The sequence below is a fragment of the Phytophthora cinnamomi genome (assembly GCF_018691715.1).
Source record: "Phytophthora cinnamomi strain GKB4 chromosome Unknown Contig53, whole genome shotgun sequence".
Taxonomy (NCBI): domain Eukaryota; phylum Oomycota; class Peronosporomycetes; order Peronosporales; family Peronosporaceae; genus Phytophthora; species Phytophthora cinnamomi.
The window spans coordinates 1,456,876-1,469,289 of NW_027150986.1; the positions used below are offsets into that span (position 1 = coordinate 1,456,876).

General features: G+C 55.5%; 6 protein-coding genes across 6 annotated transcripts; 3 read left to right on the forward strand and 3 right to left on the reverse strand.

The window, feature by feature from the left end:
* Positions 1-126: 126 nt before the first annotated feature.
* On the reverse strand, positions 127-2,526 carry IUM83_00393 (ABC Superfamily; the record flags this gene model as incomplete). Its single annotated transcript, XM_067924158.1, has 2 exons — positions 127-392; positions 1,497-2,526. The coding sequence occupies 2 exons, from the start codon at positions 2,524-2,526 to the stop codon at positions 127-129; spliced, it is 1,296 nt and encodes a 431-aa protein (XP_067789290.1).
* Positions 2,527-4,051: 1,525 nt separating this feature from the next.
* On the forward strand, positions 4,052-5,107 carry IUM83_00394 (ABC Superfamily; the record flags this gene model as incomplete). The annotated part of the gene is made up of 1 exon (XM_067924159.1): positions 4,052-5,107. The coding sequence occupies one exon, from the start codon at positions 4,052-4,054 to the stop codon at positions 5,105-5,107; it is 1,056 nt and encodes a 351-aa protein (XP_067789084.1).
* A 557-nt stretch (positions 5,108-5,664) lies between these two features.
* Positions 5,665-6,726, forward strand: IUM83_00395 (Avr4-associated TDF-like protein; the record flags this gene model as incomplete). Its single annotated transcript, XM_067924160.1, has 1 exon — positions 5,665-6,726. The coding sequence occupies one exon, from the start codon at positions 5,665-5,667 to the stop codon at positions 6,724-6,726; it is 1,062 nt and encodes a 353-aa protein (XP_067789085.1).
* Positions 6,727-6,946: 220 nt separating this feature from the next.
* IUM83_00396 (ATP-binding Cassette (ABC) Superfamily) lies at positions 6,947-8,017 on the reverse strand (the record flags this gene model as incomplete). The annotated part of the gene is made up of 1 exon (XM_067924161.1): positions 6,947-8,017. One exon carries the CDS (start codon positions 8,015-8,017, stop codon positions 6,947-6,949), a length of 1,071 nt encoding a protein of 356 aa, XP_067789280.1.
* Positions 8,018-9,650: 1,633 nt separating this feature from the next.
* On the forward strand, positions 9,651-10,721 carry IUM83_00397 (ATP-binding Cassette (ABC) Superfamily; the record flags this gene model as incomplete). The annotated part of the gene is made up of 1 exon (XM_067924162.1): positions 9,651-10,721. One exon carries the CDS (start codon positions 9,651-9,653, stop codon positions 10,719-10,721), a length of 1,071 nt encoding a protein of 356 aa, XP_067789083.1.
* A 214-nt stretch (positions 10,722-10,935) lies between these two features.
* On the reverse strand, positions 10,936-12,339 carry IUM83_00398 (WW domain-binding protein 4; the record flags this gene model as incomplete). The annotated part of the gene is made up of 2 exons (XM_067924163.1): positions 10,936-11,283; positions 11,383-12,339. The coding sequence occupies 2 exons, from the start codon at positions 12,337-12,339 to the stop codon at positions 10,936-10,938; spliced, it is 1,305 nt and encodes a 434-aa protein (XP_067789292.1).
* Positions 12,340-12,414: the final 75 nt, after the last annotated feature.

Consider the following 12,414-nt stretch of genomic DNA (forward strand, 5'->3'; position numbering starts at 1 on the left):
GCGTGGCTTGCAGAGGTGCTAGCTTGCTCGCGTCTACGGCCTGCAGCAAACAGTTCATGACCAAGCTGCCATCGGCCTAGACCTCAGCAGCTCGTGCCTTCAACGAACACAGCCGCACGAGTTAGTTCATTGACACCGTTTAGCTGCGCGCGGGGCCGTGTCCGTGCCCGACAGGCGCTTGAAGATGGCGTCCAGTTGGTCCGCCATGAGTCCGTAGCTGCCGTTGCCCTGCAGCGCGCGGTGCACCTGCTCGTTGAGCCCGCCGGGCGTGGCGGCCTCGTCCGCCGTATCGCCGAAGTCCTCGCTGGACTCGGCGCCCGCCGTCGCCAACGCGTGGAAGAAGGACGCCTGCCCTCTGCCTTGCGGTGGGAGACGCACGTCGAAGTTTCGGGCTTGTGAAGAGTGATTGTCAGATAGAAAATGACCGGTCATATCATATCATAGTGACATTTTGAACATGATTTGGTCATTTCATGGGCGCTCAAGTGGTCATATTTTTTGCACCATTTGCTAATTCTGACCCCCCTAATAACTACTATTATTTAATAATAGTTGTTAATAACGTTAGTATAGTTATTTCTAAATGTTAATTGATGTGGTACTGTATTTACAATAATAGTGCCCCATCCCATACTAGTACCCCCCTCTGATTCAAATTATCAGAATTATCAGAATTATCAGATGATCGTAGACATCGTAAGCAAAAATCAACTTTGGCACTTAAAACAAGGTCTCGCCGGTTTGGTTCGATCTCTCTCATTGTCAAATGTGAGTCGTGACAATGAAGCGCAAGTTCACCATGGAAGAGGGATTACAAACTACGCGTACTTCAAGCCTCCAAGGATGACAAACATTGACGAGTGGAAAATGAGTGGCAACTTTCAGTACACTCGATGTGGCAACGCGGGAAACAATGTGGTTCGAAGCTGTCTGGCCCATGCTTGGAAGGCTGTGTCCAGCGAGACCATCATCACAAGCTTCCGTCGTTGTTTCCTCGGAGCGGATAATCAACTCTGTCTGACCACGCACTCCATTTACGGAGAGGCTAATGTGTCTTTGATGGCTGACATCGCGCGGCTGCATCATCTACCAACGGCGATGTAGTTGTGGAAGCTGAAAACAGCAGCGAGTCTGAAGATGGCGACTCGTTCATCGACATCATCGGAGGCTGATCTCTAAGTAAGCACATGCAGCTTTTAGGACTCTTACTAAATCAACACGGCTCTCACTTGACTACTATAGTGCCCCATCCCTTTAATAGTACCCCCTTTAATAATACCCCATCCTAGCAGGGGGTACTAACGGAGTGCCCCATGGGGGCACTATTATAGTAAATACAGTAATTCTGAAATCAATCTAAAAGAAACGGCAGACTTCATCATTAAATGTTGAATCAACAAGTACAAATTTTGTACTTCGTACGCCTGCGCCGTGCTTTTAGACAACGAGTCCGCTAGCACCTCTTTACTGCTGACCCGGGTGAAGGCCGAGCCAACCAGGTGACGGCTTGCCCTGCACCTCGCCGATGTACAGCGAGAACTTCTGACGCCACTCCTCCGCCGTGGCGCGGTCCTCCATGAACTTGGGGAAGGCGGCCATGTTGGCTTCCGGGATGTCCCAGGGCTTGTTGGTGTTGATGTCGGTACGCGGGCTGCTGGACACCAACGTAGTCTGTGCTTCCTCGGAGATGATCCAGTTCATGAACAGCTTAGCGGCAGTTGGGTGCTTCGCCTTGGACAAAATTCCCATACGTTGGCCCCAGCTGAGGTACTCAGTGCCATTGGTGACGAGCGTCAGCGAGTTGCCGCGCACACTGCAACCCACTCCAATGGGCTTTTCTCCAGAGGTCACAAGGTCGCGGGCAACGTTCGTGCCGCGGTTAAAGCTGGCGTTCTGCTGAGCAAATTGAGACACCCAGTCCCAGCCATACTTCTCCACGTAGCGGGTGAACAGGAAGAGCACGGCGTCGTCGTCGTTCGGGTAGGAGGAGGCGATCTTGCCTGCATACTTGGGGTCCACCAGATCGGCCGGAGTGGCGGGCGGCGCCAAGCCGTTCAGAGCAGTCGTGTTGTAGACGAAACTAAACTGATAGATCGAGTACCCCAACCACGCGCCATTCTTATCCTTCAACGAGTTGTGGATCTTGGAGAAGTTGGCAGGCTTGTAAGGAAGCAGAACACCAGTCTTTGCCCATCGAGTGAAGTCCTGCAGAGTCTGCAGTGCTACAACGTCAGGCACCAGCGTGTCGGTCTCGAGCTGGTTGTCGATGCGCACATCATGGTACTTGCTGTAGTCGACGACAGCGGTGAAATTCATCTTCGGGAAGCGTTCCACAAAGGCGTCGTGAAGAGTATTTTGCGATGTAGGGGTATCACCTCCATGGTACAAGACAAGATTGCCACCTTCAGCGACAGCGTCCGCGTACAGTTGGTCGATGGTCTTCGTCTCCTCGCCGAAGTTGGATTTCGCGACAACGCCAGACGAAAGTAGAGCGAGCGCCGCAAGCAGTGAGGCAAAGAACTTCATGGCTGACTGCTCTCGCGGCGACGAGTCAGGAACGCCTTGATGCGAGGCGGGGAATTTAAGAATGAGGATTGTTGGGTGAAGTCTGCCACGTTCACACCGGGCTATCTATCTCTGCCCAATGTTCACTCGACAGCCACGTCCGTGGCCTTGACACCGCACATTACAACCCGACCGGCTCAAGCGCGCAAAGAGGAATAACGACAAACAGGATGGCGCTGGTCTCCCAAGCAGTGCAGATACCCCTCCCCCTCACACACACACATTCGGGTGGGACCTGTGAGACTACAGGTAAATAATACCCGGCGGGATTGTTCCATGGTTATCCAATCTGCCATGTTGTGAAACCACAGGCCAGGATGAAGGAAAATCTGCGCCCTGTGCCCTGTTGGATTCCCAACTGTTGTAGTACAACAATAATTGTTTGAAAGGCATTTTACTCGGTGGTACATGCACATGGACAGTAGGTCAGTGATCGAGTACTGTCTGTGGTGTATGCTGGCTTTCTGGCGCCACGATTCTGCATCAATCTCAACGTCTCAACGAGACCAGACGCCAATCCGTGAAGGTTCTCCTTGACACCATTGTTGACTCTAACAGCCGATTACGTGAGCCAGTGAGTGGTTGCAGTCACGCATTGCAAGTTGCTTTTAGCGAACGCATAACTTCTACTGTATCACCCCGGGCAATCCTATCCTTCAAAAGACACTGCACCAAGCTGCAATGCTGCCGAAGTCTTTTTCAACCAACATTCATCGTCAACTCTCTGGTGATCTCGGTTGAACGAGTCTACTTTGGCCCAACGCGTCGAGCTTCACACTGTGAATGTCGAATCGTTGCATCAAATCTCCGGATGTACACACGGTAGGAATACGACTGCGATGGTGAATGCCAGCTGGGGTACAGCTTGCGAAATTCACCAGGCGTAGGTGGCCAAAGATTTGACAACAGTATGTTGCGGGATTGCTCGTCAAGACCAGCCGAACTGGTTACCCGTTGTGTACTTCTACTGTATCACATTGCAACGCCGACAGCACGCCCATGAAGGTGTACGTACATGGTGCGGTTTGCGGTAAGGCTCCCGTATTTTGGCCAGAATATTGCGTAAGCCGTCGAGATTCAAGGGGGGGGGGGGGGGGGGGGCTGCATCAAGTTGATGGCACATATGGTACATGTGCATGATGATGTACATGTAGGTCGTGTAAAACTGGATTCCTGTTGATCAGCTAAGCGCGGTTTACTTTCTACCGCGTGATACTTGTTGGGGTGATCACCAATGTTAGCGCCACAACTTGAGTACATGCTGAATCTTGCAATGTTTGCTCTTAGCCAAAAGGGTTTACCTACTTTTGCTTGCACCGTCACCAAGAAATGACGGTATGATTGGTTTGCTGTACGAGTCATGTCCAACACTGCTCGGTACTGAGGTCCCGCGAGTCATTCGCCTTGTCGGCTTGACCAGGCGGTCATTTCCAAACTTCCTTCCACTGCCTCAAGCTTCACAACGCTCGCCGCTGAACTAGCAGAAATGCAATTTTTTGCCCCACTTCTGGTAGCATTCGCACTCTTCTCGTCCGCCGTCACAGCCAAGTCGGCGGAGGAATCCAAGACCATCGACGAACTCTACGCTGATGTGGTGTCCGAAGGGGGCAACCTTGTCCTCTACCACGGTGGCGATACTCCTACGCAGCAAGACCGATTGCGCGCAGCTTTTGCGCAGCGCTTTCCCAAAATCAACTTTACCGTCGTCGTCGACTACAGCAAATACCATGACGTCCGCATCGATAATCAACTGGAGACCGATACGCTTGTCCCCGACGTGGTCGCTCTCCAAACGTTGCAAGATTTCACGCGTTGGGCCAAAGCTGGAGAGCTGCTTCCCTACAAGCCGGCCAACTTCTCCAAGATCCACAACTCGTTGAAAAACAAGGATGGCGCCTGGCTGGCCTACACGATCTACACCTTCGGCTACATCTACAACTCGAGCGCACTCGACGGTTTTGCGGCGCCTGCCACTCCGACGGATCTCATTGACCGGAAGTGGGCTGGTAAGATTGCGTCCTCCTACCCGCACGACGACGATGCCGTGCTGTTCTTGTACACGCGCTACGTGGAGAAGTACGGTTGGGACTGGGTGGCTAACCTTGCCCAGCAGAACGTTGATTTCAACCGTGGTTCCAACGTCGCTGGTGAGCTAGTGAGCTCGGGGGAAAAGGTGATTGGAGTTGGAACTAGCGGTGGCAGTGCCCCGATCGAGTTCGTGGGTGGCAACGGCACAGAATACCTCAGCTGGGGGCAGCGTGTCGGAATCTTAACGAAGGCCAAGCATCCTGCTGCCGCCAAGCTTTTCATGAACTGGGCTGTGTCCGAGGAAGCCCAGACGACTGTGGTCTTCTCGAGTGTGCGCACCGACATCAGCACACAAAAGCCCTGGAACATCCCGGAAGCCAACATGGCTGCCTTCCCGGTGTTCATGGAGGACCGCGCGAAGGTGGAGCAGTGGAAGCAGACCTTCGCTCTGTACTTCGGAGAGGTGCAGGGTAAGCCGAGCCCGGGTGCCCTTGGACTGCACCCTGGTCTGTGAGGCGCAGGATGAAAGTGCGTGGTCCAGTTGATCTTCTCCAGAAAAAATATGACGTGGTGTTGCCAGTACTTAGTTGTGTTTGCGTGAGCCATGCAAATCAAATATGATAGTCACGCGAAAATACAGTCGTTGATTCCACCGCCTTTCACTCCACCGCCGCGCCAATATCGCACTCATGGGAGTACAGTGTGCTGTACACATGCACCACTCAGCGGATAATTGATGCAGGCAGACCCTGTACATCGGTCAGGTCTCGCGAAAAGGAGAAGAGGGGGTCACGTCACTTGCTCGGGCCTCGCAAGCACCGATTTCAGATCATCCCTCCTATATGGTAGCAGTTGTGTGGGGTATCGCAAGTTTGCGAGAGCCATCTGCAGATCGGAAAAGTACTCGGCATCGCTGGCTCAATGATTCGCGGTGGTGGAAGGACGCAACTGGAGAGATGGCAGCCGTACGGTGGTGGTGCGAGCTTGGATCCCCCAAAGACACAATTCATTTCCTATTTTACCGACGAAGACCTCAATCCATCCCCGTTTCCAAGTCAAAACTAACGCAAAATGAAGTTATTCGCTCCGATCACTGCGGCATTCGCTCTCCTCGCTGGAGCCGCCTTCGCTGTCGAAGAAGAAACCAAGACACTCGAAGAACTTTACGCCGATACCATCGCCGAAGGTGGCAAGCTCATTTTTTACCACGGTGGTGACCTGGCAAACCAGCAGGACTCGCTGAAGGCTGCATTCGAGGAAGCGTTCCCTGGCGTTAATGTCACCATGGTCGTCGACTACAGCAAGTACCACGATGTGCGTATCGACAACCAGCTGGAGACCGACACGCTCGTGCCGGACATCACGGCTCTCCAGACCGTGCAGAATTTCCCTCGCTGGGCAAAAGCGGGTGACCTGCTTGAGTACAAGCCGGCCAACTTCTCCAAGATTTACGACGGCCTCAAGGACGAGAACGGTGCCTGGCTAGCGTATGGTGTGAACTCATTCAGCTACATCTACGACTCGAGCAACCTCGGTGGCCTGGACGCACCTACGTCTCCGTTGGACCTGGTGAACCCTCAGTGGGCAGGCAAGATTGCTTCATCGTATCCGCACGACGACGACGCCGTGCTGTTCGTTTACCACTTGTACGTCAAGCAGCACGGCTGGGAGTGGGCTGCCGCCATGGCCAACCAGAGCATCAGCTTCAACCGCGGCTCGCACGTGGCGAACAATCTGGTCACGGCCCAGGACAAGGTCATCGGCGTGGGCACCTACGCTGGTGCGTCTCCCATTGTGTACGTGGGAGGCAACGGCACCGAGTACTTGACGTGGGGTCAGCGTCTTGCCATCTTGGCCAAGGCGAAGAACCCTGCGGCTGCCAAGCTCTTCATGAACTGGATCGTGTCCGCGGAGGCGCAGGAGTCCGTCGTGATGGAGACTGTGCGCACGGATATCGCTCCGTCTGGGTCTGCTCATCCATGGGAGATCCCGGAGGCCAACTTGGACGCTTTCCCGTCATTCATGGCTAACCGGACGCAGGTGGAGGCACTGAAGCAGACATTCGCTCTCTACTTCGGTGAGGTGCAAGGTAATGCAACGCCCGGCTTCCTGGGCGTTCACCCGGGGCTGTAGATAAGTGGAGTGCGCATTGCGGCGAGTTCATTGGGAGAGTAACATAACGCCGAAGACGCGATGTTAGTTGTTAAAATACGTAGCCGGGTGCTCCTAGAGTGACTTGGTGCTGATACTGTTTAAAAATGCAATCACAGTTTATCTCCAACGCTTTCGTTGTACAGCATGTATTATATCCCACTCATCCCCTGTAATGGCTCTGCTCCATTGTGCCTGCGTCTTACAGGCCAGGGTGCACGCCGAGGAAGCCCGGCGTCGGCTCGCCCTGCACCTCGCCGACGTACAGCGTGAACGTCTGCTTCCACTCCTCCACCGCGGCACGGTCCGCCATGAACTTGGGGAACTCGTCCACGTTTGCCTTGCAGATCTCCCACGGGTGGCTGGAGCCGCTGTTGGGTGTCAGGTCCACGCGCACGTTCTCGGCCACAACGGTCTTCTGCACCTCCTCCGAGATGGCCCAGTTCATGAAGAGCTTGGCGGCCGCCGGGTGCTTGGCCTTGTTCAAGATGGCGATGCGCTGGCCCCACGCCAGGTACTCGTTGCCGCCATCCGTCACGAACGTCACGTTGGGGGTGCCCTCCGAGTAGGTGCCGACGCCAATGACCTTGTCCTTGGCGGTGACGAGATCGCTGGCCGTGTTGGAGCCGCGGCGGAACGTGACGTTCTGGTTGGCCAGGTCCTCGACCCAGTTCCAGCCGTACTTCTCGACGTAGCGCGTGTACAGGAAGAGCACGGCGTCGTCGTCGTTCGGGTAGGTGGATGCGATTTTGCCTGCCCACTGTGGGTCCACGAGGTCGGCCGGGGATCTGGGCGCTGCGAGTCCGTCCAGCGCCGTCTCGTCGTACAGGAAGCTGAAAGTGAACATCATGTAAGCCATATAGGCGCCGCGCTGGTCGCGGAAGCCGTCGTAGACCTGCGAGAAGTTGGCCGGCTTGTACTCGAGCAGCTTGCCCTCCTGCGCCCAACGAGGGAAGTCCTGCAGCGTCTGCAGCGCGACGAGGTCGGGCACGAGCGTGTCAGTTTCCAGCTGGTTGTCGATGCGCACGTCGTGGTACTTGCTGTAGTCGACGATGAGCGTGAAGTTGATCTCCGGGAAGGCCGTGGTGAAGGCCTCGTGCAGCGAGTCCTGCTGCGACTTGAAGTCTCCGCCGTGGTACATGACGAGGTTGCCTCCTTCGGCGACAGCGTCGGCGTAGAGTTCATCGAGAGACTTGGTTTCTTCCTGGACGGCGGCAACGCTGGACGCGAGAAGTGCACAACAGGCGGCGGCAAGGGGCGCGAAGAGCTTCATGGTGCGCTGTGCAGAAGGTTTTCTTTGCTGTGGTGGTGTTGCGGTTTGTAGCAAATTGAAGAGTGAGATGGTATCTCCGCGGTTCGCTGTGTGGATACTGTTCGGGCGCAGTTAGTCGTCGCTGTTGGGGCCGCTTGTGTGGCTTTAAGCGCCGCTTGCTCGATCCCCGCGATGAGTGCGCTCTTGGCTGCAGCGTTTCTCTTTTCTTCAGTCGCGTGACGGGAACAGCGGGCTGGGGCTGATAACGTGGCACGGTGTTTGCGTCAGCGTCCGTGCGTCCGAGCGGTTTTGTCCCTGTTTCCGATACGTTCCTATCGAGATTGGAGACAGTTGTTCGCGGGACAGATGCTCGCGACGGGCCAATCGGGCTCACGTCAGTGAAAATGTCGCATAGGCCGATTGCGATGATCGCAACGCGACCATCCTGGAGTTTGGCCCACCGCTACGGGTCTGGTGCTGGACGGGAATCCGTGAAGAAACCTGTTCGAGTTTTGGTTTCGCTGTTCGGGCCCGAACTTGGGGCTGCTGGGATGCTTGGTGGAAAAGTTTTTTGGCAGTAGGGTACCAACTCGCCATTTCAAGGCCGGCACTAAAGAAACTACGCGTGCAATCACGGCGCTCGTGCGTTTGCCGAAGGGATCAGAAGCTCTCGCTGCAGTAGGTAGTAGTTCGAAGTCTTAACTGGGACTGTATCTTATGCAAGCTCGAGCACCCAATCGACAGGCAATGAGGACTTTACCTCGTCATGCGGACAAAATGTATGACAAATCTTAGCCTATCGTTATTGGTGCTTACGCTTCGCCTGGCTGTCATCGTCGCCCTATCCCAACGATAAGGATTATGAAGATTTTACAAAGGACACATTTTAAAGTCCGAATCATGGTATTGTTTCCACAGTGTAAAGTCCCCAGTAACCTGTCGATGTTCGAGCTGCATAAGATACAGTCCCAGTTAAGAGAGAGACCGCTACTACCTACTGCAGCGAGAGCTTCTGAGCCCTTCGGCAAACGCACGAGCGCCGTGATTGCACGCGTAGTTTCTTTAGTGCCGGCCTTGAAATGGCGAGTTGGTACCCTACTGCCAAAAAACTTTTCCACCAAGCATCCCAGCAGCCCCAAGTTCGGGCCCGAACAGCGAAACCAAAACTCGAACAGGTTTCTTCACGGATTCCCGTCCAGCACCAGACCCGTAGCGGTGGGCGTCTGATGGGCAAACTCCAGGATGGTCGCGTTGCGATCATCGCAATCGGCCTATGCGACATTTTCACTGACGTGAGCCCGAGCGAGCATCTGTCCCGCGAACAACTGTCTCCAATCTCGATAGGAACGTATCGGAAACAGGGACAAAACCGCTCGGACGCACGGACGCTGACGCAAACACCGTGCCACGTTATCAGCCCCAGCCCGCTGTTCCCGTCACGCGACTGAAGAAAAGAGAAACGCTGCAGCCAAGAGCGCACTCATCGCGGGGATCGAGCAAGCGGCGCTTAAAGCCACACAAGCGGCCCCAACAGCGACGACTAACTGCGCCCGAACAGTATCCACACAGCGAACCGCGGAGATACCATCTCACTCTTCAATTTGCTACAAACCGCAACACCACCACAGCAAAGAAAACCTCTGCACAGCGCACCATGAAGCTCTTCGCGCCCCTTGCCGCCGCCTGTTGTGCACTTCTCGCGTCCAGCGTTGCCGCCGTCCAGGAAGAAACCAAGTCTCTCGATGAACTCTACGCCGACGCTGTCGCCGAAGGAGGCAACCTCGTCATGTACCACGGCGGAGACTTCAAGTCGCAGCAGGACTCGCTGCACGAGGCCTTCACCACGGCCTTCCCGGAGATCAACTTCACGCTCATCGTCGACTACAGCAAGTACCACGACGTGCGCATCGACAACCAGCTGGAAACTGACACGCTCGTGCCCGACCTCGTCGCGCTGCAGACGCTGCAGGACTTCCCTCGTTGGGCGCAGGAGGGCAAGCTGCTCGAGTACAAGCCGGCCAACTTCTCGCAGGTCTACGACGGCTTCCGCGACCAGCGCGGCGCCTATATGGCTTACATGATGTTCACTTTCAGCTTCCTGTACGACGAGACGGCGCTGGACGGACTCGCAGCGCCCAGATCCCCGGCCGACCTCGTGGACCCACAGTGGGCAGGCAAAATCGCATCCACCTACCCGAACGACGACGACGCCGTGCTCTTCCTGTACACGCGCTACGTCGAGAAGTACGGCTGGAACTGGGTCGAGGACCTGGCCAACCAGAACGTCACGTTCCGCCGCGGCTCCAACACGGCCAGCGATCTCGTCACCGCCAAGGACAAGGTCATTGGCGTCGGCACCTACTCGGAGGGCACCCCCAACGTGACGTTCGTGACGGATGGCGGCAACGAGTACCTGGCGTGGGGCCAGCGCATCGCCATCTTGAACAAGGCCAAGCACCCGGCGGCCGCCAAGCTCTTCATGAACTGGGCCATCTCGGAGGAGGTGCAGAAGACCGTTGTGGCCGAGAACGTGCGCGTGGACCTGACACCCAACAGCGGCTCCAGCCACCCGTGGGAGATCTGCAAGGCAAACGTGGACGAGTTCCCCAAGTTCATGGCGGACCGTGCCGCGGTGGAGGAGTGGAAGCAGACGTTCACGCTGTACGTCGGCGAGGTGCAGGGCGAGCCGACGCCGGGCTTCCTCGGCGTGCACCCTGGTTTGTAAGACGCAGGCACAATGGAGCAGAGCCATTACAGTTAATTACGCATCACATGCCTGGCAAACAAATGAAAAAAGTGGGGGGTTGGAACTCGCCTCGAATCGTTTTGGTCTTCACGAACTTGTTCTCTGGAAACTCTGCGAAGTACTACAAAATCATCATCTACAACAACACACCTCCCAGGTAAAACAGTACTTCATATCCACGACGTTTTCTATGTTAATCCGTGTAAAGCCATTCGTTCCTCTGCTTCTGCTTCTTGGCCTTCTTCTCCGCCGTTATTTTCTTCCAGTCGATGTTCCTTCGCTTGAGTTGTTCCTTTCTGCGTCTTGCTTCTTCTCGGTTCTTCTCCAGCTCTGTCATATCAAAGAAGTGACTCATTTGCCGCCCTGCGCGATCAGGTGCGATTCCAGCATTCTGCCAGTACTCGTCACCGCCAAGTTGCTCGTACTTGCCCGTGAGGCGATTAAATTTCGCACGTGCAACGTAGTTCACACCCGATACGATCTTTTGCCTCGCTCCAGTCGTATCCGGCTCAGACACCTCGGGCGGGATCCAATCGGCCAACTACACAAACGATAATACCGGTACCACAAATACGAAGAAAAGTGTGAGCGAGTCATCACTACTGTGAGGCGCATAAATTCCATCCCTAAAACAACTTACTCCTGAAACGATAGGCGCATCCGGCTTGTTCCACTGCGTAACCCCAGTTACAACATTGTGGTAGTAATATCGCTGCGTCTGCGCGTCAACATGTTGCTGCCACTCCGCTTTTGCTGTTCGCGGGGCATCAGCAGCGCCATCCCCATCAACAGTAGACGCAGCAGAAGGGGTGCTGCTGTCAATCCCGCTCAAAATGGCGTTCAATTTGCTGAGGTTGCCGGACGGGTCCAGCACTTGCTGCGTCACTCGTGTCAGGCGTTCCGTGCGCATCCGGTTCAGATGGGCCTGGTACTCGGCGGACACCTGGGCACCAGCGGGCGGTGCTGCCGTTGCCGCTGACTCGTCGAAGCTCTCAGGCTCCTCCCACTGCGTCTTCCCTGTGCTAGCGTTGTAGTAGTACGGCTTCTTGCTGGCAGTGTCTACGTATTTCACCCACTGCGCAGCGGATCCAGCCGCAGTAGAATCGTCGCCGTTAGCTTCCTCTTCCTCCTTCTGTTTGCTCTCAGTCTTGCTATGGAGCTGCGTGTTGTCCTGGTCGTTTTGGTCTTGTCCAGCCTCCGCCTCCTCCTCATCCTCTTCTTCTTCTTGCTGCGTTGGCGTTTCCTGTCCGCCGTTGCTGCCTCCTGTCTCCTCGCTGCTCTTGGCCCCGTGACCTTCTTCTTCTTCAGCGTCTTCTCCTGCTTCTGGGACGAAATCCTCCGGTTTGTCCCATCGACTGGTGCCGCTCACTTCGTCGTAGTAGTAGGTGGTCCCAGACTCGTCGTCCACGAACGCGCGCCACTTGGGGGCCTTGTCCTGGCTCGGACCACGCGCCTGCGGAGACGCGTAGCTTGCTGGGACCTCCCACGACGACTCGCCCGTGCGCGTGTTGTAGTAGTACGCCGAGCCCGACGCCTCGTCCACGTGCTTCTCCCACTCGCGCTCACCGCTGCCGCTGCCATCCGCGTCGGTCTCCATATTCGTTTCTAAGTGCGTTTCTAACGTTTCAATACGAAAATTATGAATTTAGATCTTTGTGTTCCTAATTACAAA